The following is a 24,934-nucleotide window of genomic DNA, read 5'->3' as shown; positions in this document are numbered from 1 at the left end:
GAACTCAATGAACTGCCTATCCTGGAATATTCATATCAAATAAGTTCATAAAACCAGTAAGAATGAGAAAAGTTTGATTTACTACATTTTTTTGAAAGAAACAAAATTAAAGTAGGACTTTTGTTACACTATTTAAATAAATATTATTTTGGGTAGAATAGCTTGACTTCACTGTGTAATATACTTATTGTTAAGAAATTTTAAATTAATGCACACCACACACACACACACACACACACAGATACACAAACATATACACACTCCTAAATGTGTCTTTATTTGGACAAAATGTGTTCCCTAAATTTGGTAATTCAGAGGCTTTTAATGCACTTTGGAAAAGTATAATTTCCCAATTAAAAAAAAATAACAATTACAAATCACCAGTTCTCCATTTCCATGCAATAGACTGATTTCTGACAGGTTACTATGAATGATTGGATTTGAATTCTGATTTCTTCTCTATCTCTGACCCTGGTCACTCTCTCTGCTTCAGTTTACTCATCAATAAAATAGGGATAATAACTCTTGTCTTGAAAGGATTGGTAGAGAGGCAGCAAAATAATAAGTAAAAAGGATTCCTTAAAATGTGGCTTAATTTTTTAAACGACTTTAAAAAAAATAGCTTTATTTAAAACTATTGTTCTTTAACCTTTTATTTTTGCTTTTATTTGACTTTATTTTTAATAATTTTTTAAAAAAATATGTTTTATCGATTTTAGAGAGAGAGAAGGGAGAGGGATAGAGAGATAGAAACATAGATTGGCTGCCTCCTACATACCTGCTACTGGGAATCAAGCCCACAAGGAGGGTATGTGTCCTGACCGGGAATTGTAACCTCCTGATTCATGGGTCGACACTCAATGAACTGAGCTACAGTGGCCAGGCTTGAGTATATGTTTTAAAGGAATATTTGTAGGTTTTCTTTTTGTTTCAAGACCTCACTATTCTATCTTAATGCATATCTATACTCTACTGCTTTTTATTGTAGGTAAGGATATTTAAATGTTTATTTCTAGCAACATCTATAATAATAAAAGCATAATATGCTAATTAGACTGGACAGCTGAAAAACCTTCCAGATGTCCTTTCAGATGACCTTCCAGGTGAAGCTGAGTCTGTGAGGGCTGAGGCAAGCTGCCGCAGCTGTGAGGGCCGAGCCCTTGCATGAATTTCATGCATCAGGCCTCTAGTCTATAATAAGAATTTAACTTATTAATAGAATCAGCCAGGAAACATATAGGTTTTAATTAACATTAGAGCTAGGCCATTTTAGGCTCCTCAGCTGCATACAGTAAATAGGTGGATATTCTACATTCATTTCGGTGATTTTCATTTTAAAGATGATTGCCAGTGTCACTGAACATAGGACTATAGGCATCAAATTAAGTGCCAGGGCTGACAAGTCAAGTCAAGTTTATATAGCAAACTTCTCCAATTAATTAGAGAAAGAACATTATAAAAAGTTTCAGAAAATGTATTTAAAGGAAATCCATAAACTGCCCAGTGTCTGAGGTGACAACGGAAACCTTATTGATTATGCAGGGCCCATCACCACCCCTGGCAGAGTTGAAGCAAATCTCAATACAGCCTTTGCAAGGAATACACTTTCTCAAAGATATATAAAGTTCAAGTCCTTCTATATTTAATGGCATATTTTACAATTTCCTCCTCTTAGACTCTATCCACTCCACCCCCATCACCATAACAACCCACATCCCAAACTAAGCAGCAGGAGCTTTATCAGGAAAGGTAGGAGTGAGCTCAATTGGCGCTGATTCCCAAATGGGAGAGATTTTCCTCTAGGGGTTCTCCTGTCATGTTATTATTGTCTAACAGGTACATTCTGGTGCCACTTACACTAGTTTAATCTATGATAAGGGAATGATGGGTATTGGAGACAATAAATGTAAAATTAAACAATATCCTTAGAGTCAAGGTGCTGACCCATCCTTTATGTAGCTTTTGTTGGTGCTGTTGTGCTACTCCTTTCGCAGGTATACATCTATTCCAGATGCTCACATTTTTCTATTTCTTTCCCAATTTATTCAGCTGCTTTTTTTTCCCAGACAAGCTACTTAGAGAAGCTTTTCTGTTCCCTCTGCCGATCATGTAAGGCTCCTTTCCAGGCTCTCCTCTCACGCTTTGTACTCTTCTGCAAGTTCGCATCTAGTCTCTAGGCTACAATGACAAGTTATGAACCAATGACTCAAAGTTATATCATTAGCCCAGAGCTCTCTTATGATCTATAATCTGCTATACCACCCAACAGCCTATTAGATATCTTAGTTTGAATTGCCCCAGACCTTCAAGCTCCTCACATAAATGAGTGTCCATTATCCACCTTGGCCAAACCTCTTCCTTTCAGTTTTCACCACCTCAATAAGTGGTGCTATCCTTCTCCCTGGTGCCCAAGTCAGAACCCTGAGCATGTGATGCCTTTCTCTATCTCACCTCTGCATAGAATCACCAGGTTTGCCTATTCTACCCCAAACAGTCCACATATCTTCATCCTCATAGCCACTGCCTTCTATCCAGTCCCCATCAATTTGTGTCTAGATCATTTCAAAGCCTCTAAGTCATACTTTCCCTACAAGTTTATAGTCTCTCTAAGTAATCCTCCACACAGCTATCATCGTGGTCTTTTAACATTATAAATCCAGTCATGCCAGTTTCCTGCTTAACATGCTTCAGTGGTTTGACAGTTGCTTTAAAGTTAAAATCCAGATTCATTAGCATGACATTCTCCAAAATCTGGTCCCTGTCCTTCTGTCCAACCCTATGTCAGCAACCTTTACTGCCACCCACCTTTACTGCAGACATAGCAAAGTACTGTTTTTTTAGTTCTAGGAAATTGCCCCTCTCTCAATTCCTGCCATCGCTTGAACAAAGTTTATCCACTGCCTAGGATAATCGTGACCTCTTTGTTTGTTTAGCTCTCACCTGTCATTAACAATTCTGTTTAAACAAATGGTATTTCCTCTGGAAAGTTGACTCCAGTCCTTTCTTATTTCTGCAATTTAGACTATATTAGAAGCCCTTCCTCTTAGCTCCTGTATTATGAAGCTCTCACCATTTCAGTTCTCGTCAATTTTAGTTTTTATTAAGAACTGAATATATGTGCCAGGTATTGGGCTAGAGCTATACAAAAATGAAGATGCAACCCTTCCCTCTATAAAGCACTTGGTCTAGTCTGTTCACACCCTTTCTAATTACACTATGAGTTTCCTGAGGCCAGAGCATCTTGGTCTCCAAAGTTGGTAGCTGGCACAATCCATCTATACTAATAAAATGATAATATGCTAATTAGACCGGGTCTCTCCCTTCTGGACAGTTAGGGGGAGACCAGGCTGTAGGGGGCAGTAAGGGGGTGAAAATACCATCAGGAGGGTAGTTAGGAGGCGACCAGGCCAGCAGGGGGACAATTAGGGGGCTATCAGGCCACCAAGCAGAGGCAGTTAGGGGCAATCAGGCAGGCCAGCAGGAGATCAGTTAGGAGCCAGCAGTCCTGGATTGCGAGAGGGATATCTGGGATGGGGCCTAAGCCAGCAGTCAGACATCCCCTGAGGGGTTCTGGATTGGAGAGGGTGCAGGCCAAGCTGAGGGACGTCCCCCACCCCCATGCACAAATTTCGTGCACCAGGCCTCTAGTGTGCTTAATAAACATGTAAAAAATATGGTAGCTTCAGACCCTGGCTGGGTGGGTGGCTCAATTGGTTGCAGAATTTTCCCATACACTAAAAGTTTGTGGGTTTGATTCCCAGTCAGGTTGTGGGTTTGATCCCCAGTTGGGATGGGTGCAATCAATCGATATTTCTCTCTCTTTCTCTCTCTCCACCTTCCCCCTCTCTATATAAAGTTAATAAAAACAAATCCTCAGGAGAGGATTTTTAAAAAAAGAATGGCTTCAGCTTTACCATACGTGAAAGAAAATGTCAGGGGCCTCAAAATTCCAGGTAGCATTTTAAAAATAAGCATGCCTATCTGCAAATGGGCAGAGATATTAACTATATATTTGTGGTAAAAATCATTCATGGCTTCTCTTCATATCCCTCAGCATTTTGGCAGAAGCCCAAGCTGTATCCAGGCATTATGGATGTAATGCCTCCTCTCAATACACGCCTTGGCTGAGAGGCAGGAGAGCCCCAGCTTTTCTATTAAATCAGCCCCTTATCTCTGACAGAATACTCAACTTGGTTTTCTTATTTTGCATTCCAGTTGCTTTAACAGATATCCTAGAGCTTTTCTTATTAGCCCCCCTGGTGCACCGTGACAGCTGTAAACCATTAGTTTGGGACTTGCCGGAGGCCTGCAAAACACTGTGCCATGATCATCTGATTAATCCAATTCATGCAACAACCCAAATTCTGGATTTCTGATGGAGTTTTAATATGGATGGTGGGGGAGAATGTATCTCAGAGATACTGAAATTCATTTGTCCTCCCAATCAATGCCAGACTAAGTTTGAGAAAGCATTTTTTTTAAATTAACAACCAAAAAAATTCTATTTCATGTCTGGTGAGGTAAATTGTAGACACTCTCTGAAAGTGTTTTGCAGAAAACAATTCTCCAAAGTTTATATCTGTCATTAGCTGCATGAATTGTCTGTATGTGGACATAGGAAAGTGAGCTGGGAAATATCTGTGCTCACCCCTAACTGGCTCCCAGCTGTTTCTATGCTCGTCTCTTTCCCCGCCAAAGTGGTGAATGTCATGGACTCTGCAGCAGTGTCCCCAAGGTTCTGGGTCTTGTTTAAAAGGACAGGTTTCCTAAAGGATCTCTGAAGAGAAAATCTAAACTTGAACATCTCATTGCTGTATTATGCTTTAGAAATTAAAAAGGAGGGCAGACAAAAGAAAAAAACTAGCATATATTTTCCATACATTACCTCAGTCAAGATTAGCTGCTCAAAAAACTGATTAAATATGTAATAGAGAAAAGACAAAGTTTCCATTGTACCTTGTATCCATATCAATTCTTAACTCCCTCTCCCATGATTTCAGTTTTACCAGATACTGAAAGGAAAGGAAAACATTCCTATACAAGATGATGGTCACTGTGGTACTACACTTAATTACTACAATTCTCAAGAATACTTTATTTGCTCTTCATAAATGTATTTGGTAAATTCTTCTTGTGTGTCTACTTTATGACAGATTCTTCATGTCGTGTTGAGAACCCCAAAGTGTTAAAAATAGACATTCCACACCTTCAGTGAACTTAAAGTACAGGAATTGAGACCAACATTAAACTTTCCTTCACAGGAATAGATACTGGTGTGATTATATTTGTGATGAGGGTATTAAGTCAAAGCAAAGAATGTGAGAACACAAAGTGTTATGCAGCCTTCCCCTCCCCACCTCCAACTCTAGCACAGATGTGCAGAGCAGTGCTCCCTGAATGGTGTGAGCTACAACTTCTCAGCCCCAGTGTGGGCAGAGCAACCCGCTGTTTTGCTGGAGTCGATTGAGGTCCATTGCTGTGTTGGCCAGGAACCAGCTGGGGAGCATCCCTCTATCTAACATCCCAGAACTGTCTGTGATAGGCCACTGCCTGGGAAGGTTTTGGGTCTGACAGAAGAAAATTTAATGTTTGTTGGAATACAGGAAGGCTCCTTGGAAGCTCCTCTTGGAGGTTACTCTTCTAGCTTTCAAGACTCCTTCTAGACTTTCCATAGCAATGAAAACACCATTATTTATATATCACCCGCTGGTTCCAAACTCAACCACACACATTATCCAGCTTGAATTTCCATCCAGGGAAACACATTCTAGTATTCTCATTTGCAAGGGAATCAAGGCTCAGAACGGATACATGACTTGCTCAAGGTTACAGAGTTAATAGATGATGATATTGGGGTTCAAACCGAGCTCTCCTGAATCCAAAGCAGGAACTGTCTACCATGCCCTATAGCTCACCCCTCCAAGGAATCACATCAATTCCTGGGATAATTGTTTAGATCCTGCTTTTAGTTGTCTTCAAGTTCTTGAGCACCTTGGTAATAAAACTACTCTTTCGGGAACTTATGGTGAACAGTACGTGAGCCACAAGAAACAGAAATTGTGAAAGTGTCTTTTAGAAGGAGAAGGAAAGTTGAATAACCAGTGTCACTCTCTTTATGAGATGAAAGTCCAGACAACTGAGAAAGAGAAAGTGACAAATAGGATCTTGAATTTACAAATCTATTGTACTGTGTTTATGGGAGATGTTAAATTTATGGAATCTGGGTGAAGATGGGATAGGGAAGAATTCTTTTTATTATATTTGCCATTTTTGTAAGTCTGAAATAATTTCTAAAAGAGATGTTAAAGAACTCCAAAATTTGAATAGCCAAGCTCAAAGGGCACTCTCTTCCTAGGTTCAGTTGCTTCCTGAAGACATACCATCCTACAGTGGGAAATAAAGAATTCACCTTAGAGAGAAAAATAATTTATAGGAAGCAATACATTGAATAGGAAGTAGATTATTGTATCCATGGGGCGGGGAGGAGAGAGTCCCAAGGAAAGGCATACTCATGAGAAAAAGCACAAAGCTTTTTTGTTTATTTGTTTGTGTTTTTTTGTTTTATGTGGCTCAAGCATACAAGGAACATAATTTTGATACTGAAGCAACATTCTAGGCTGGTGTTTGCTCCCACCTGACTGGGGAGACAGCATGCCATGAGAAAAGCTGCTTATCAGCAAGTGTGCTTTACCTTAAAATATCACTGTCTTTTATTTAGCAGTTAGCATCAGCTTTTATTTCCCTCTCTGGCTTGCAGTAGGTGCTTCGTTTTCTCAAATAGTACATGGTATTTTGAAGGAGCAGAGGTAGTGCTCAAATCAAACAGGTATGCAATTCTGGGATGCTAGAGTCTAGGAAGTAAAATGACCTTGGAAAAGCAGAAACTTGTGTTTAGCGTGCTCTCATCTATGCTTCTGGTCTATCAGTCTGCACTGCAAGAACAGTAGCATGATTAAAAGCACAAAATCGGAACTCAGGCTGCCTGGTATTGAAGTTTGGCTCCACTGCCGATCATCCGTAAGTCTGAGAGGAAGTTATTTAACTTCTGTCATGCCATCAATAAAATCAGAATAGAGGATGTACTTTCTCTTATTCTTTTTTCTTCTCTTTTCTCTCTCCTTTTCTCTCATCTGTCCTCTTTCTCTTCCTCCCAGTCTTTCCTCCTTCCTAGCATCACATAACCTTCCCATGCTTCCTTTTGAGGAATCTACTACTTGTAAGTCTTTTCATCATAAAGGGCAAAGAGGCCAGATTTCCTCTCAACCTCCTACCCTGCTGGTTAGGGCTCCTGAATGTGACCTCCTCTCAGCCAAGAGTTCTTCTCACTGAGACTTTGCCTCTGGCGTTAGGAGTGCACATGTAAGGAGAGATGAGAAGTGGGTGATGCCGAGAGACCAGCATGCAGAAGCAGTGGAACTACAGGCAACACCTGGCCTGGCCGTACTGCTCCCATCCCTGGGTCCCAGCTCCCTATCCCATCCTTCAGCCTTCCTGTAAATTCTGTTAGCTTCCTCATGTCTACCCAACACATTTCTTTTCCAAGTTAACCCAAGTCAGGTTCTATTGCTTTCTAAATGTCTGTATCTGTGTGTACATGTGTGTAATTTCTGTTACATAATTGAATTGATATCATAGACTTAATTTCATAAAATTGTTCTACTGTCTTTACATTAAATACTAGAATGTTTCCATGTCATTAAAACTTCTTTTATCAATATCTTCTCCTAAAATTCTCACCTGAGGATATTCTTATTGGTTTTACTTTATTTTTTAAAAATTCTTTATTGTTGAGAGTATTACATATGTCCCCTTTTTCCCCCATTGTCTTTCCCCATCCCGCCCCTGTCCCCCAACCCAGGCCTTCACCCCCTATTTATTGTCTGTGTCCATTGGTCATGCTTATATACATACAATTTCTTTTGTTTATTTCTTTAATACCTCCCCTGCCCATCCTCCCCTACCTTCCCTCTGAAGTTTGACAGTCTTATTGATTTTAGAGAGAGAAGGAGGGAGAGAGAGAAAGATCTATGTGAGGGAGAACATTGGTGTTTTTTTTCCCTATGTGTCCCAACCATGGATTGAATCCACAGCCTAGGTATGTGCCCTGACCGCAAATCAAGCCCACAATCTTTCCATATGTGGGTTGATGCTCCAACCAACTTAGTCACACTGGCCAGGGCTCAATATATTTTTAAAGTCTGAATAACTATTATCTTCTATACTTGTGTGTATTATCTTACTGAAGTCTCAACAATGTCCATTCAAAATAGACATTTTTAATAATACTTTTATAAAGGAGAAAACTGAAGTTCAGAAAAGTCAAGTAACTTACCTGGGTCACAAAGTAAGCAGAGCCAGTGAGTAGAACCAGCATTTGGACCCAGACTGCTTCAACCTGGGTCCATGCTGCTTCAATCTCCTCCATGATGCCTTGTCTCTACCCTACTCCTATGCATAAGACTCTGAATATAATAGCAGCCTTTTACCTCTATTTCTTGTAGTACTCATTCTGGCCCTAGCCAAGGGAAAAATTGAAGTCAGAATGTTATGCATGGCCCCTCTCCTTAACTTAATTGTTACTGTCACCTGGTTGTTAGACATAAAGTAATAAACTTTTCATTAATTTATTAAAAGTTTGTGGGACATATACTATGTGCAGATAGAGGTCACATATGCCTTTAATAAGCTAGTGGAGGAAAGTAAAGGAGAGAGACTAGTATAATTCCAAATGATAGTCAACATGATAGAACTGTATAGAAAGTTCTTTGGGAACATAATCCAAAGAACAGAACTGCAATGAAGGCTTTTGAGGAAGCTTTTGAGGATTTTTTTGAGCATTCCAACACAATAACAGCACTTGTAAGAAACAGCCAAAGAAACATTAGGTATAACTAAAGAATTTTGTGTGTGTCTTGAGGGAAAGGGGGGAGGGAGGGTTAACAGGAGGTATTATGGGCTGAATTTGGTCCAACCAAAACTCATATGTTGAAGCCCTAACCACCAGCGCCTCAGAATGTGACTGTATTTGAACACAGAATCTTTAAAAAGGTAATTAAGGTTAAATAAGATAATTAGGGTGGGCTATAATTTAATACAAATAATCGCTAAAAAGAAGTTAGGACACAGACACACAAAGAGGAAAAACCATATGAAGGCACAAGGAGAATAGCGTCATCTACAAGCCAAGAAGAGAGTCCTCAGAAGGAACCAATCACCATGACACTGATCTTGGACTTCTGGCTTGCAGAACTGTGAGAAAATCAATACTAGCATCTATTATTTAAGCCATCTCATCTTGGCAGTCCTAGACACCTATTACAGGAGATGAGGCTGAAAAGGCAGGCAAGGACTTGATTAGGGAGGTCCTCACATGGCCCTGTTTAGGACTTTATGCTTCCTTTCAGAAGACAATGGGGGAGCTACTAAAACATGTAAATCAAAAACAGATATAATAAAATTCATGTTTTAGAAATGTTTAACCTTTATACTCATTAAATCCACTTCTGTCCCTATGAGTTCTTCTATATTGAAAGTAAAGGGATGAAGGAAGAATGGAAGTAATTATTCAGTGACTGGTCCCTACATGTCTGATTAGGCTTCAAGCTGCCTTCACCAACAATCCCATATTTGGCTTATCCTTGTTTCCAATTTTATGTGTGTGTTTTTTCTTCCTGAATAAGCCCTGAGTCCACAATTCAGACTCTTCTTCCAGGCCATTAGTCATGCCTGTCTCACCAAATCTCATCATTACCCATGACCCAACATGACATTTAGGGAACATTGGAAAGACTTAAAGAGGTTAAGAAATGAAAGTATTGTAATAGAGACCCAATACTGAGCTTTAACTGGGATTAAGACACATCTGGGCATACCTAAAAATGTAACTGGGAAACCCCCAGTTGGGCTTGGGCTGCCTGTCACTGTGTCCAATATCGAAGACAGGGTTGAATCATATTAGGCATTTATTGGGAAGACTAGCCAATCAAGAAAACAGGATGCTTACAAGCATCAAATCCTGCCCTCCCAGCATGGTGCATGGGACAGGATTATATAGGGTAGGGGGCTAGGGGGGCACATCCAGCCCAGGGGTCTGCAGATGTCAGCTATTGTCCTTTTGTCATCAGGCCATGAAATGATGTTGATGAGATGTTTTGACTCCTGGCAGGTCATCTGACCCTGCTTATCGGTTCTGCTTGCTGGATTCACAATTGAGTCACCTCCTCAATCGCTTCACACAGGCCTTGAAAAGTAAACTTAAGAAAACATAACCCCTTATTCACATATAAGAAACTTAACCCCCCTATTCACAGAAGTATATATGTTCTAAGATTTAAAATAATATGATTACTTTTCAGATTAATTCCGGTGCTCTATCTATAGATTATAAGTGCCCCCTATCAAACATGTGGGTGATAGCTGTGGAATTCCCAGAGGATTAAATAGTCCAGAAACATTGGTCTCTGCCATCAATTTCTAGTCCAAACTTTTGGATGTGTGCAAAGCTAATGGAGGAGAAAACAGAATAAACTGGTTTTATGAGATTCTGGTGAGAAGTAGAGTGGCTGCATGTAGCAGGGTGGTTAGCAGAGGCCTCCCCCGCTCCCCCACCCTGTCATGTTTTACATATCACATGGCACAGCCTATGTTAGGGGTCTTGCTGTTTGGGGAACATGGGGAGATAACAATGTTGGTGTGGAAATGAGAGTTCTCACAGGAAGGAGGTAGACCATAGGAGAACCATCTATAAATACATGAAGTATCCTCCCCTCCAACCCTCATTCCTAGGGATCACCCATGACACTTAAGGTGGTTATGGAACTGGGAGGAGTTAAGTCATTGCGTGGGCAGGTTGCCAAGAGCCTATGAGCCAGGGAAACTTAGCTTTACTGGGTCAAGGAATTACTCAGGTAAATACTGAGTACCATTCACCAGTTTTGATGCTGTTTCATCCCTATTCCTTCTTCAGGGTGTCAGTGTTCATGTGGCATGCCATGCATCAAACTACTGCATCTCATCCTCAACTTCTGGGATGAAATAAAGATGATGGTAAGACTGACTTTTACCCTCTCTGTATAACATGACTTCCTCATATTTTCTTAACTTTTGTGTCTTTATAAAATGGTTTGGTAATTAATAATGACTACTTTAAAAATTATGATAGAGTTGGAATGAGGTGCTGCTATATTCTCATAAAAATTATCCTTGTGACATTTAGTATTATCCTACTCAAAGAGGGCAGTAAAGATCATTGCTGCATTTAAAAACTCTTGGGCCCTATACTCAATAGATATGATAAATTAGGTAGAGTGGGCTCTTTTTTTTTTAAATGGTGGTTGGGAGAATGGGGAGTGGGTATGAGGCAGAAAGGAATTTTTATTTTTAATAAACAATAACTCCCCTCTCCAGGTTATAAGCAATTCATTTATCTTTTCCACTTCCTGTAGCTGAATTCACCATGTGTGGCGCTGGCAGGGCCATGGCATACTCAGCCTCAGGGCACCTTATGTGCAGCGCCAGCTCAGCCAGGTTCGGTGAGCCCGAGTGGGGGCCATGAAGGATTAAAAAAGACAGACAAGAGAATGAAAGCTGGGCCTCCACTGGATGCTGTGGGGAGAGACAGTGCCAGGGACTACAAACCGTGTCTTTATTTTATAGCCAGATTCCAGGATGCAAAGTAAGGGCGTGGTTAAGATGTTTACAACATTCTCATGGGTTTCAATCCTACTCAATTACATGCACCTGAACTCTATCAAGCCCACATCACTCAGGCATGTGGGGCCACGTGTTGGGACCATAGGTTCAAGCTTACAACTATAGCTGTTGGCTATAATTGTGCTGGGAGGGCTCTGCCCTCCAAGCTGGGACTTACACGTGGCCATGAGAGGACTGTGCCCTCTCATTAGTCCAAGGCTTGAACCTGTCTAAACACTGTAGCCACTCTCCACACCATGGAATCCAGTTATAGACATAAGACCACCATAATTTCTGAATTAATCATGACTGAGTATGAATATATACCAATAAGTTTTAGTTCTACTATTCAATTAGCCTTAATAATGGTATGGCAAATTACACTTTCTAAAAGTAGTCAATGGCAATATTTCTGGCCTCACGTGTTCTTCTAGAAACATTCTAGTCTCCCACCAAGAGGTAGAGTCTATTTCCCTTCCTCTTGAAATTGAGCCAGCCTTTGTGGAATAAATGAAATGCAGCAGAAGTAACTCCGTATGATTTCTGAGGTTGTCTCATCGAAGGCCATACGACTTTCACATGCCTTGCTCTGCTTTATTATGCTTACCCTTTGGTAACAAGTCATCATGTGGTCAGGTAGCCCACGCCCATGGAGAGACCATCTAGCATTGTTCTAGTCTATGGCCATAGCTGCGGTTGAAGGCCATATAGTCAGAACCAATTGTCAGACATGTGAGTGAACAAGCCTTCAGATAATTCTAGCCTTCAGTCTTCAAGCTGACATTAGTGAAGCAAAGCTATTTTCACTGAGCCTTTCCCCAACTGCAGATTCATGAATAAACTAAAAGCTTTCATTGCTTTGGGGTGGCTATACACAGCAACAGGAACTAGAACAAATGGGCTTGTTGTCCACATGACATAGTTTCCATTATGTTGAGGATGAGTGTTCTGTGTTGTTGTATTGAGAACATGGAGTTGCAACATTTTGCAGTTATCTTTGAGTCTAAATTTACTTAACAGACACAAGTATAGACTTTGGAAGCAGAAAAATGTAGGTTCAGATCCAAGCATTTAATACAGACTGGCATACACTCTCTTGGGAACTAAGATTTCTGAATCAGTAGAGATCAAATTTTAAGGGACAGGGACCAACACTTTGGGGAGCAGGTTATTGAAAGCAGTAATCAGAAGAACCTCTCTTAGTTCCATTCTTTGTTTCCTGAAATTGTAGTATTTTGACTATCAGATTAAAAAGTTCCATACTTTAGCCATTGGTTCAGAATGTATATACCACTTCCACTTAATAACAGAGTGTGGATTTCCCCAGACTTCATATGGTTTGCTGAATTAGATATCATTCAGTTCATGAAGAGTAGCTCAGATTCTGTGGCTATCTGGTATCCCATGGTCAGTCAGTAAGTCTTTATGTGGGCCTAGGAGCAAGCAGGAGTTATGGGTCTACACAACATCCCTGTTTGCACAGATTTCGGCATCATTATATCTGCCAGGTCAAATGCCTAAGTGAATAGTTTGCAATACAACCTGGCCCTTGTGCAGACCTTCTTTTGCTCCCAGTCTCACTCAACTGTCAGTTCTCAGCAAATGAGAGCATCACACTCACATTAGTATATATTGTTTCCAAAATTCAAATGATGGTTGGTAGGAAACTTGTCCTTCACTTTGGAAGGGGTATTCCAACAAACCCCAGACACTTGAACTCTTAGAAACTTTTCTTAGGAGACAGACCTCTGAGTTTTCATTTCCCACAGTCTGGACCCCATTTGTCTTCTTTACGCTTCTAGGAGACTTCTCACAAACTCTCCTCAGGGTGAGTCAGCATAATGAATGATCTATGGGATGTCAGGTAGATCTAGGTTCTCCAAACTCTGTTATAACTGAGTGGAGGAAAGTATGGCCTTCTCCCTCTTTGGTGAAACAGCTTCTCGTGGTCCTTGATGTTAATAAGGAGAAAAAAGCACTTATGTGATCAGTATGCATACCAGCTCTCAAGGGCTGTGTTAATTTTCTTCAATAAACATCCCACATCTGGAGCAGCAGCTGTGAAATGAAATCACTGCCTAATTGGAGCTATGATACTCCATTGTTATTCTCTATAATCCACTTGCCAAACAGGGCAGTTAAGTGAGAACGTGATAGGAGTCATCACCTCTAAACGCTCAAGTCTTTGATGAGGGCATTACTCTTTCTTGTGTCCCCATACATAAAGCCTAGACTCTGGTTTGCATGCTGACAAAGAGGGGAAGTTCCTGAACAATGGGATAATTTTGCCATTTCATGGGTGTGTTTATTCCAATTCTGTATTTAGGAACTGAGGAAATACCCACTAAATGATTAGATCCATTGGGTCCCCATTTAACAGCTAATCTCTATAAAACCTCAACAAGAGAGGTGGCATGGCATTGAGTAGTGCTTGCTCAACAAGGAATGGTAGAATCCATTTCAACACACATTTTTCAACTTTCAATTACTGTATTTTAAATTAATATTTTTCTGTTTAGTTTAAACTCAACTCTATCCTAGTTAAAGTTAAGTTTCCTCTAGAGCTTCCTCTACCATGGCTCTAGTTATGGGTCTAGAAGTAATTAGGGCTAGTGGAGTGGATCAGGGGAGCATGAGCAACTTCTTGCAAGTTACCTGCTTCAACTGGCATTAATAGAGGAGGAAGGATTTCTTTTACTGGCAAGGGATGCTCAGCAAATTGGTGGGTTCCTGGTTCTCGGATTTTATCCAAGTGCTCCATTTCCATTCTAAGGGTCTCCCTCCATCCCAATTAAGGACTTAACTTTCACATGAGAGACTTCTGTTGTATTTTGCAAACTATAAAAACAAATTCTGAGTGTATTTCAGAATTTCAGCTCTCAGTCTTATGGATGCTGAAAATCGTAAGCCTTGCGCTTGTTCTTTTCTTTGTGTAAGCTCTCCGATGTAGAACCAGCCAAGTATCTCAACAGCCTCTGCCATCATCACCACTCTGGTAGTCTGAGTCAGTGTCCAATTGGTTTCCCAACCCCTGTCTTCTATAGGTATTCTTCCCCAGATTTCAACAGATTATATTTACAGCAATTGTGAAAATTAACCACACCATGGGATATCAGCATCATATTTTCCACTAATAATGAGTTCATCATTTTATTTATTCATATTCTTTTTTTTTATAATATTTTCCAAAGATACTCCCATGGGTACCAATAGCAATCAGGATGTACACAGGAAATCAAAATTAGGTATTTCAGGCAGAGAGTATTCAATAGAAAAACAGTTGAAACATGTTGAAAGGACTGCAGGAGCAGAAGGAAGAAACAATGTCATCCTGAAAAAAACACACAAAAATGCCATCATCTATATAATGGAGCCCATTTGCATGCATGGTCTAGTATGCAGGGGCTAGAACTTCCACAGAGAGCTACGCCTGCCAGAGCCAGGATCCAGGAAGAGCGGGCCTGCTGGAGGGAATGCACAACCATCTGGTCACTACTCTTACAACCACCAGCTACCAGGGTAACTGCTGATGCTTTCAGAGCCAGAATCAGAATTATTCTTCCTTCCTTCCACTTCAGAATCTCCCATCTGAATTTAACAAGAAGCTGGCTGCCAAAAGAGCTGGAAAATATAGTTTGCAGAATCCCCGGGCCCACTAGTTAAGAGCTGAGTAGAGAAGAATAAACTGGTAGAAATCAGATAAATAACTAAAGATGGCTGGGTGGAAAGATAGGTTCTGGATGTTGGTGGCATTGAGGAGTTGCTTTAACAGCCCTGGGCTATTCTATTTCATGAAAAGTAAAAAAAAAAAAAAAAAAAAAAAATCCCATTTGTTTAAATGACTATTATTTGTATTTTCTGATGCATGTGGCTAATTACTATCCTTGCCTGAAACAGAACTTGGTAAGGGGAAGTAGGATGCTACAATATAGAATTAACTTAGCCGGGCCTTGGGAGGGAGGACACATGCACTGTAGACAGGAGAACTGGTGACCTTTGTTCTGTGGTGGTGAAACACTGGGCCAATTTTTTATCTGCTGTACCTTGAAACACAAAACATGTTCCCATTAAAGCTGCAGTGTTAGGGGAAATGGCAGGAAATCTAGATTTTTTTTTGGTGTATGCTGGTTATTTCCTGATGCTTTCTGCAAGAATGTCTTGATAGAGAAATACTAGTATGAGCTTACACTGGACCTCAACAGCCAGAAAGCTGAGCTAGAAAGGATTATGGCACTGATAAAAAGATGTTCTCTGTCCTGACTGCAATCTAAATTGAATTAGAGTTCCATAATTTGGAGACTAATAGAGTTGAAAAGTTTCCTGCTTTTGTTTCCCAAACAGGAGAGTTATAAATTAGACCAATGAAGCTGTATTTGTAGTAACAGATGAGCCTAATGACCCAGGCTTTTACCGAGAGCCTCCCTAAAATGGGGAGATTACAAAGAGTTTTGACCAGGATCCACATTAAAAAAATGAATTTTATATTGCAACCCAGCATGCATATACATCTATTACCTATGATATTTCTACCTGGTGTTCTGTAATCCATTCCATCCTTTCTACTTTTAAGAGGCTGACCATGACCCACTAAACTGCTTTCATAATCCTAAAATGAAGTATTTTCCAAATACTGGTCTACATCTTTGTAAGTCCTATTACATTTTTATTCATCAACTCACTTTGCTCTTTTCCCAGCTATATAATGGGGTATATCTTTCTAATCATTCCTGGCATCCCCCTCCACTCTGTGACTTCTCTTTCTTGCCATCATAGATGTCATAGTTGGTTAAATGCAATTCTTCACTTATTCCACACCTGCACTTGAGTAGGTGAGCATGACAAGAGCATTCACACAACCAAGCTAAGTGGTCCACTAAGCCTCTAGTGACACCCAGTAATCTTCCCAAACTCCTTTGTCAATTCATTCATTTACTCTCCTAATAGGTGATGTCACATTTTCTCCTTTTTCCTGGACTTTTAACACCTTTGTTCCCTACTTCAAGTTCAGTTGATATAAATTCCCTATTCACTGAGAAAATAAAAGCAACCAGAAGAGAATGTCAGCATGCTACCACTGACAAATCTATCAGCCCACTCACAAACACTATGCCTTTTATTCTTCTATGAGGCTTATTGTCAGCACCTCCACCTGAGCACTCAATATCATATTCTCTTGCAATTGTCACTTTTCACCTGCATCACCAATGTTTACCTTTGTGCTAGATCATTCCCAAAGTTGTACAAACACATCCTAACCTATCCCAGCTCAATAGAAATCTGTCTTGACCCCACATTCTACGCCAGCTAATACACATTTCTGTGATTCCTATTACAGCAAAACCCTGGAGTTACTATCTCAACTACATCTCCTCCCATTATTTCTTGAATCAACCCTAAACAGGCTGTCATCACCACCACTAGCCCGCAAAGGACTTTATTTCAATTTCAGTGGCTTTGAAGGCCTCATCTTCTTCAGCCTATCAGCAATCATTAATAGATACAGTGGCTAACTCTACTTTAATTGGATAAATTTTACATGTAACATTGTGTAAATTTAACATGTACAGCATGTTACTTGTACAATTTCATATATTGTAATAAGGCTGCATTGTAAGGGTATTTATCACATTGTATATTTATAGTATACTATTATTTTTATATTCAACATACTGTATATTAAATCTTTATGGCTTTTCTTAGTACTTATTGCAAGTTTGTACCATTAAATACCATCAATTTTATCCCTCAAGCCCCTCCTCTGGAAACCACCATTTTTCTCTCTGTTTTTTTTTGTTTGTTTGTTTACAAGTTTGATTTTTTTTAGGTTCCACATATACATGATATCATACAATACTTGTCTTTCTCTGTCTGACTTATCTCACTTAGTATATTATGCTCAAGGTCCATCCATGTTGTCCCAAATAACAGAATGCCATCCTTTTTCATGGATGAACAATAATCCATTATATATATATATATCATTCTCTTTGCTTTTCCATATAACTTCCTATGATTTGTTAGACATCTTTCTAAATACCCAGCTCCCAGACCTCTAAACATTTGTGTGCCCAGGTTTTAGTCTCACACATCTGTTTTGTATAGATATTTTAGATTACTTCTTTCAGCCCCATGAATTTTAATAGTATCACTTTAGTAAGGATTCTTAAATATATATTTTCAGCAACAATTTCTACCCTGAACTTTGGTCTCAAAACACACACACACACACACACACACACACACACACACACACACACACAATCTGGCTACTTGACATCTCTACTCCACTCCACTCTTTGAGGACTATGAAACTTAATGTCCACTCAACTGAACATGTCTTTTTATTGATCTCAAACCTGCCTCTCCTCTAGTGTTTTCAGTATTAGAGAAAAAAAAAAGAGCTTTCTTCTAATTATTAAGGTTTAAATTCTTGACTTTGCTCTTTTACTTCCACATTCACTCACACTCCATATTGCCCCTTTAAGCAAATCTTGTGTGTTCTTTTTAAAAATATTTTCAGAATCTGAACAATTATTTTCAATTTTGATTCTACCACTTATTTCATGATATCATCATTTCTTGCCTGGACTACTGAAATTTTTTATATGGTTTCCCCTGCTTCCATGGTTTGCTTTCCTTTCTTGTTGAAATCATCAGATACTGGTACAAAGGTCAACACATGAATCAATGGCATAACTCAGTCCATAAAGAAACCCACACAAATATGGTCAATTGATATTCTGTAAAGGTTCTGGGATAACTCAATGGAAAACATAATCATTTTAACAAAGAATGCTTTGTATTTTAAAATTAACTTCACCAGTGATGCTCTGCCTTCAACCTCATTGCTAAAATTTATTGTCTGTTAAATATGCAGAAAATGAATTTCACACATAGTACTATCTCGTAATCTTGCTCTGGGATCTTGTTCTTGTTTTATCAAAGAAACTGTTCCATAATGTTTACGGTTACACATTCCCTTCTTTAAAATTTATGTTGCTTAAAAGTTGAAAATATTACTGGTGGTCATTGGTATTCATTTCTCTCCTATATCCTGGGCACACAGGAAACTATGCTTCCCACCATCTTGGCATTAATGAAGCCATCAAGTCCTTCCAGCCAATCTACGGTAAGTGGAAGTGACCTGAGTCATTTCCTGCCCAAGGCTGTAGAAGCCCCTGCGTGAAAATCCATCCCTGTCTTTGCCTACTACAGCAGTGATTTTAACTGGTGTGCCACAAGAATTTTTAAAACATGCAATACCTGACTATTTAGTCAAAGGCACCGACCTCTTTTCCCTTAGACTGTCAAATTTAAAAAAAAAATCTATCTTATTTTTGTGTGTGACAGATTGGCAAATATATATACATATGTATTATTTGGTGTGTCGCAGAATTGTAGTAATTAGTTTATGTGTGCAATGATGAAAAAGGTTGAAAATCGCTGCGCTATAGTGACCTGGCAGCCTGTGCTGAGACGATAGAGCACACGAGTGAAAGCACATTAGATCTCTAGGTCATTGCTTGGGAGATAGCTCCCTTGGGAAGAAGCCATTAGATCTATTGAAAACCTAGGGTGAGCATGAAATAAACTTTTGATATATTAAGGCATTGTAATTTTGAGTTAATTCCTTTAGTGGTTCAAAAGATGCAGTTATTTGTGTATCATTACTGAAAAAGAATCTGAAAAAAAAGTCTTAAGCTGAGAGATATTAAAGCATTTTAACTTTTTTCCAACTCTGTAGCCATTCTCCCACACTGGATAATTTATCCAAATAATACCTTATCTGACTCTGCAGCAGCAATGTTTTCCCTTATGAGTTTTTTAATAGTACCTGCTGACAGAGAAATGCACTTTAGTTTATCACCATATTATTTTTCATATATCATTTCAGCCAACATTGCTGTGGAAAAGGAATAAGTGTTTCTCTATTGATGTCTCTTTGTTTTTTTCTATTAGATAAGAAAATGTCAAAAGGAAATTCTAAATGTTTATAAAATTCATTGAAAAGTTTAATAGACAAAAAGTCCCATAAATTAAACATTGCTAAAAAAAAGTTGAAGAGGTTTCTTTTTATGTCCTGTGTTCATGGTGCTTATTATATGTTTTAAATTCTGAGTGTTTTCAGACAAATCATAATGGTGTCATGCTAGGTATTTCAAGATCCCATATACAGTTAAGGTGTGGTTCATTCTTAAATCTTTTGGATAATTTCACCATGTTTTGCCTGACTTCTAGTATGATTTGTTTGGAACACGATCATTTTAATCACAGAACATGTGTGATAACAACCTCTTGTAGCTTGTGTTTTCTTAATTATTACTAGTATCTTCATATTATGGTTTCCTTGCAAGAATCACTTTTGGGGCTTCTTTCATGTAAGATTTCATTCTATTATAATATAAGATAAGGCATAAATACACCTAACCAAGAGTACATAAGTTTAAATACATGAGAGCATACTGAAAGGTAACAAATGAATAAAGGTCCCATATCAAGCCTTCTGCATTGGAGGAACTCCCACACACCTCCTATACCTCCCATGGCAAAGAGTGAAGGAAGACTCAGCGAGGATTCTTACACACTCCTTCTTTCTCAGTCCCTCCGTTTCCTCTAATATGAATAGGGGGAACAAGCTAAACCAATTTCAAGTCCTTCCTTAATCTAGAGATGGTACTGTTCTAGCCAATGTATAAGCAAAGGTCCCTGAATAAAGCATCTATCTGAGATAATGCCTGGCTAGAAGGACTTTAACTTTTGGTCTTTTCTTTACTTTTAGCTTGAAACATGCATGCAATGCTTTAAGAAGAAACAACCATCTTGTCTGAATCAAGTATCAAGCCGCAAGTATCAAGAAGTAAATATCAAATTGTGGACTAAGATCCAAAAATGCCTGATCCCAAAGCTGTATGCTTTTAATCCCTGTGGTATACCACAGCTGGGGTAAAATGAACTTCATGGGAGGGAGAGGATTTCAGATGAAAAAAGAAAATAACAGCAATAGGAAGTTAAGAAATGATAAATTGGGTATAACAGTAAGATTTTTGGAGAATAAGGCGTTTCTACAACACAGGACAAAAAAGAAATTGAAGTCCTCAGGACATTTGTAGAAGTAGGGGATCTTGATGAGGCTTCTTTAGTATTAAATATGATCACACATAAGTCAACTTTATAGAATTGATTCTAATTGTTAGTGAAGTTGTAATAAAAATGGAGATTGTTAAATGCTCTGTGTTCTATAGGATTTGTCAGAAGGCCATGAAGTAGGTGAAGAAAAGTGTTAACATATTTTGACATTTTGGCAAGCTTTCTCTACTTGACTAAAAGGCTGAATTTCATGGTGCATCAGATCCATGTATCAGATCCTGTTAACATATGATTTTTTCCTTGAATGAAACTCATTTTTTTTCCAAAGGATAAAGGATAATAATAATAATTATCCTTTGTACAAAGGATAATTTTTATTGTAGGCACTATTAGTAAAAGTTAACACTATAGTACTGCCTATGTATAATAATTAAAATTATTGGGCTTCATTGCATTGAATTTACATTTTTACATTCTTATTGTACAAGTCTTATACTTCAGAGAGACTCTTGGAAACAGACTAAATATTTTTAAAACTATAGTTATACAGATTTGAATAAAATAAGGATTCCTAAACAAAATTAGTGTGAAATGCAACTTGAAGGTAGGTAGGAACCTTTTCTTTTGGAAAAGGTACTGAAATTTAGAAGGACCATAGAGTTCAGAATAGAGATTTGTTGATGTCAATTTCTGGAATCAAAATGGAAATATTATATCTTATTCAAAAATATTTGAATAGGACATGTGCAATTTTTGTATCAAGAATTAAGTTTAAGTTTCCTGTACTTTACTGAGTATTTTTTTCAGATATTCCACATATACTAAATTTTGTTCTCATAAGTCTGCAACTGACTCCTTCTAAAAATCCCCTATGCCTGAGTAGTGATGACCAGGAAACTGAATTCTATTCTTTCAAACCAAGCCAGACATGGGGAGAAATGGGAGCACAAGTCTCTTTGTGGAAAATTCCCTATCATTAGATTCGTGAAACTGGATTTTGAGCACTCCTAATAAAAATACCACTGACAATCTGAACATCATGGTAAGCAGGTGAAAAGCATTTTGAAAAGCATCTAGACTGGAGACCTCATAAAAATTTGTAGCTGGCAGATAGCACCTAATGTTATATTCTGACCCACACCCAGAGCCTGGTCACAATGTGCTCTCCCTGCTGCTTATACCATTGTGTCAAACTCCTAGGTTCCAGATGCCAACGTGAAAAATAGAGGTGGAATGAACATTTCTGCAACCCAATTATGATAATTTAAACCACATAGATAATTTAAACCTATTTGGAGTTTGATCCACAAAAATTTCAATAATTCTCTTCCATTTGGCCCTGTCTAAAGGGTTTTTCCAACCTTGGCACTATTAACATTTGGGCTGGATAATTCTTTGTCAGTGAGCGGGGCAGCTAGCTGTGCATTGTAGGATATTTAGCAGCATCCTTAGCCTCCAACCACTTGAGGGAGTAGCACTCCCTTGTTGAGTCAATCAAAATGTCTGTGGATACTGTTAAATGTCCCCCGGGAACAAAATTGTCCTTCCCCCCCTCAGTCTAGTTGAGAGCAACTGCTCTATTCAGAGAGAAATATTCCAACTGACTATGTGGCCCACAGTACTGAGTACTACACAGGGGTCATACAGAACAAGAGCTCAGAAAGGCCATTCTGGTTGGCCATATGGACCCCAAGGGGTATGGGAAGGCATAATTCCGGCAAAGTGAGAACAATAGATTACATTCAGGGGTTGGGAGAAAAGAGAGACGTGATTTTTTTAAAAAATATAAATTGGCTGCTTTTCCGCTAGTTGGCATGCAGAGAGACTTGTAGGCTGATATTTGGAAGGTCTTACTGAAAGGTGTACTGAACAAATAGATATGTGTTTTTTTGGTTAATTTAGAACTTAACTTTGCCTTTTTCTCCAGATGATCAGGTTGGGAGTCAGGAAAGAGTTACTAGAAAAGAGGATGGAGGCAGCCATAGAAACAGGAAATAGAAGGTGGAAGGAAACAAGAGCCAATCTGGCCAGGCTGGAATATATATATATAAAATATATTTTACTGATTTTTTACAGAAAGGAAGGGAGAGGGATAGATAGTTAGAAACATAGATCAGCTGCCTCCTGCACACCTCCCACTGAGGATGTGCCTGCCCGCAACCAAGGTACATGCCCTTGACTGGAATCGAACCAGGGACCCTTAGTCCGCAGGCCGATGCTATATCCACTGAGCCAAACCGGTTAGGGCTGGATTCCATATTTTGAAAGAACTTTCTATGTCCAGGACATTTGGCTTACTGTGTGTTATGTACATTACTTCAGTCAGTCTTCCCATTAATTCTATAGAATAGGGAGATTATCACCTTCAACACTTCACACACTAGGAAAATGAGGCTCAGAGGGTAAGTTATGTACAAGGTATCAATAATTATCCATCAATGTAAATAACAGGTGTTTATACTATCTACTGTTTGTACAGTATTTGTAAGATGTGACTAAATTCAATCATGATAAACAGCATTTTTCTGAACCAATGTGTTAAATGAACTTTTGTAGCTTTATTTTAAAGAGTTTCTATTCTCTCTCTCTATTTTTTTAATCCTCACCCCATGATATGCTCATTGATTCTAGAGAGAGGAGAAAGGAGAGAGAAACATTGATGCAAGAGAGAACATCAATCAGTTGCCTTCTGTACTTGGTCTGACCATGGATGGAACCTACAGCCTTTCGGTATAGCAGATGACGCTCCAACCAACTAAGTCACACCAGTCAAGGCTCTTATCTTCCTTTTTAAGTTCATTTTTGGTTCTGCTTTTAATAATTATTTTAAAAGTAAATTTTGATTGTTCATTCAAGTTAATACTATTATTGAATCAATGCTGGTTGTGAAGGCCCTGGTAAACTTATCTAACATCTATATTGTTTCTATGGGTTTTCATTTACACATATAATGGTACATAGAGTAACTTGCATATTGGCTTACACACAGAAGATACTTAATCACTGGAATCAAATAATGCACTTAAACTGACATGTTTCTCATACCTGCTTACTATGTCAACAGCCAATAAAAATACATCTTACATTCTGTTTCAGATGGCGTTTAGGTTGTATTTGTAATTTGGTATTATAAAATGACTTGGCCTTTTGTTTTCAATTTAGTTAACCTATATGAAACATGATTATTCACCTTGATACTTGACTGTTTAAAGCTTACAAAATGCTCACCATTGGAGTAGGAAAACAGCATTTTTAGGGGGGAAATCAGTGAATTGGCAATATCACCAATGATCTGTGATGGGACTTGTCAATAGCTGCCACTTCTTTAGCTTGAATACTTTGAGGAGATCATTGTAATTCCTTCCTCATGATGTTCTTATGCTTCTGCTGTGGTGGTGTCCTTCACTTTCCTTTCTTAGCTAAGCCAGTTGTCTGTGTACCCAGCTCAGAGGTTTTTCCATCTCAAAATACAGACGATTTTGAAATTTGACAGCAAGACAATACTAACCTGGACACACACTAAAAGGAACCACCAGTGGTTTCTCGGAAGAAGTAGAATGACTATTTTATGAGGAGAACATCTCTCCTGAGTCCTCTGAATCATGGAGATTGGCCACATTCCAATTTTTTGTTCAGCAAAATGAAGAAAAGAAAAAAAAAAAAAACTGGGCTGACTAGCTAAGCAAAATGCAAGCTGCATAAAGATTAAAGGAGCACAAATGATATCTCAGAAAGGGCAGTCAACTAGAAGTTCAGAGTCAAAAACTATCAGCTCATTGGATCAGAAAAGTTTAGGAACTTAAACTTACAAGAGAATATAAAATTATACTAGTTTTCCTGAGCCTGTGTGCAAGTGTGCGTGCGTGCATGCATGCGCCTGTGTGTGTGTGTCTATGTTGATTATATGTATACTAGAGGCCCGGTGCACAAAAATTTGTGCACTCAGGGGGGAGAGGGGGTCCCTCAGCCTGGCCTGTGCCCTCTCGAAGTCTGGGGCCCCTCGGGAGATAACAACCTGCTGGCTTAGGCCTGCTCCCGGGTGGCAGAGGGCAGGCCCAATCCCTAGGTGCAGCCCCTGGTCGGGCTCAGAGCAGGGCTGATTGGAGAGCTGGGGCGCCACCCCCTGTCATGCACAGAGCAGGGCGGATCGGGAGGT

The 24,934-nt window shown here is 39.0% G+C and overlaps 1 protein-coding gene across 1 annotated transcript; it reads left to right on the top strand.

Annotated features, from left to right (window-relative positions):
- The first annotated feature begins 10,813 nt into the window (after positions 1-10,813).
- On the top strand, positions 10,814-24,409 carry LOC308518616 (uncharacterized protein). The gene is made up of 4 exons (XM_081090329.1): positions 10,814-11,046; positions 18,758-18,820; positions 20,471-20,548; positions 23,410-24,409. Exons 1-4 carry the CDS (start codon positions 10,987-10,989, stop codon positions 23,512-23,514), a joined length of 306 nt encoding a protein of 101 aa, XP_080946455.1. The 5' UTR covers positions 10,814-10,986; the 3' UTR covers positions 23,515-24,409.
- The last annotated feature ends 525 nt before the right edge of the window (positions 24,410-24,934 follow it).

Source organism: Myotis nattereri, assembly GCF_964212035.1.
Source record: "Myotis nattereri genome assembly, chromosome: 1".
NCBI lineage: Eukaryota > Metazoa > Chordata > Mammalia > Chiroptera > Vespertilionidae > Myotis > Myotis nattereri.
This window is presented reverse-complemented; position numbering and strand designations above follow the sequence as displayed.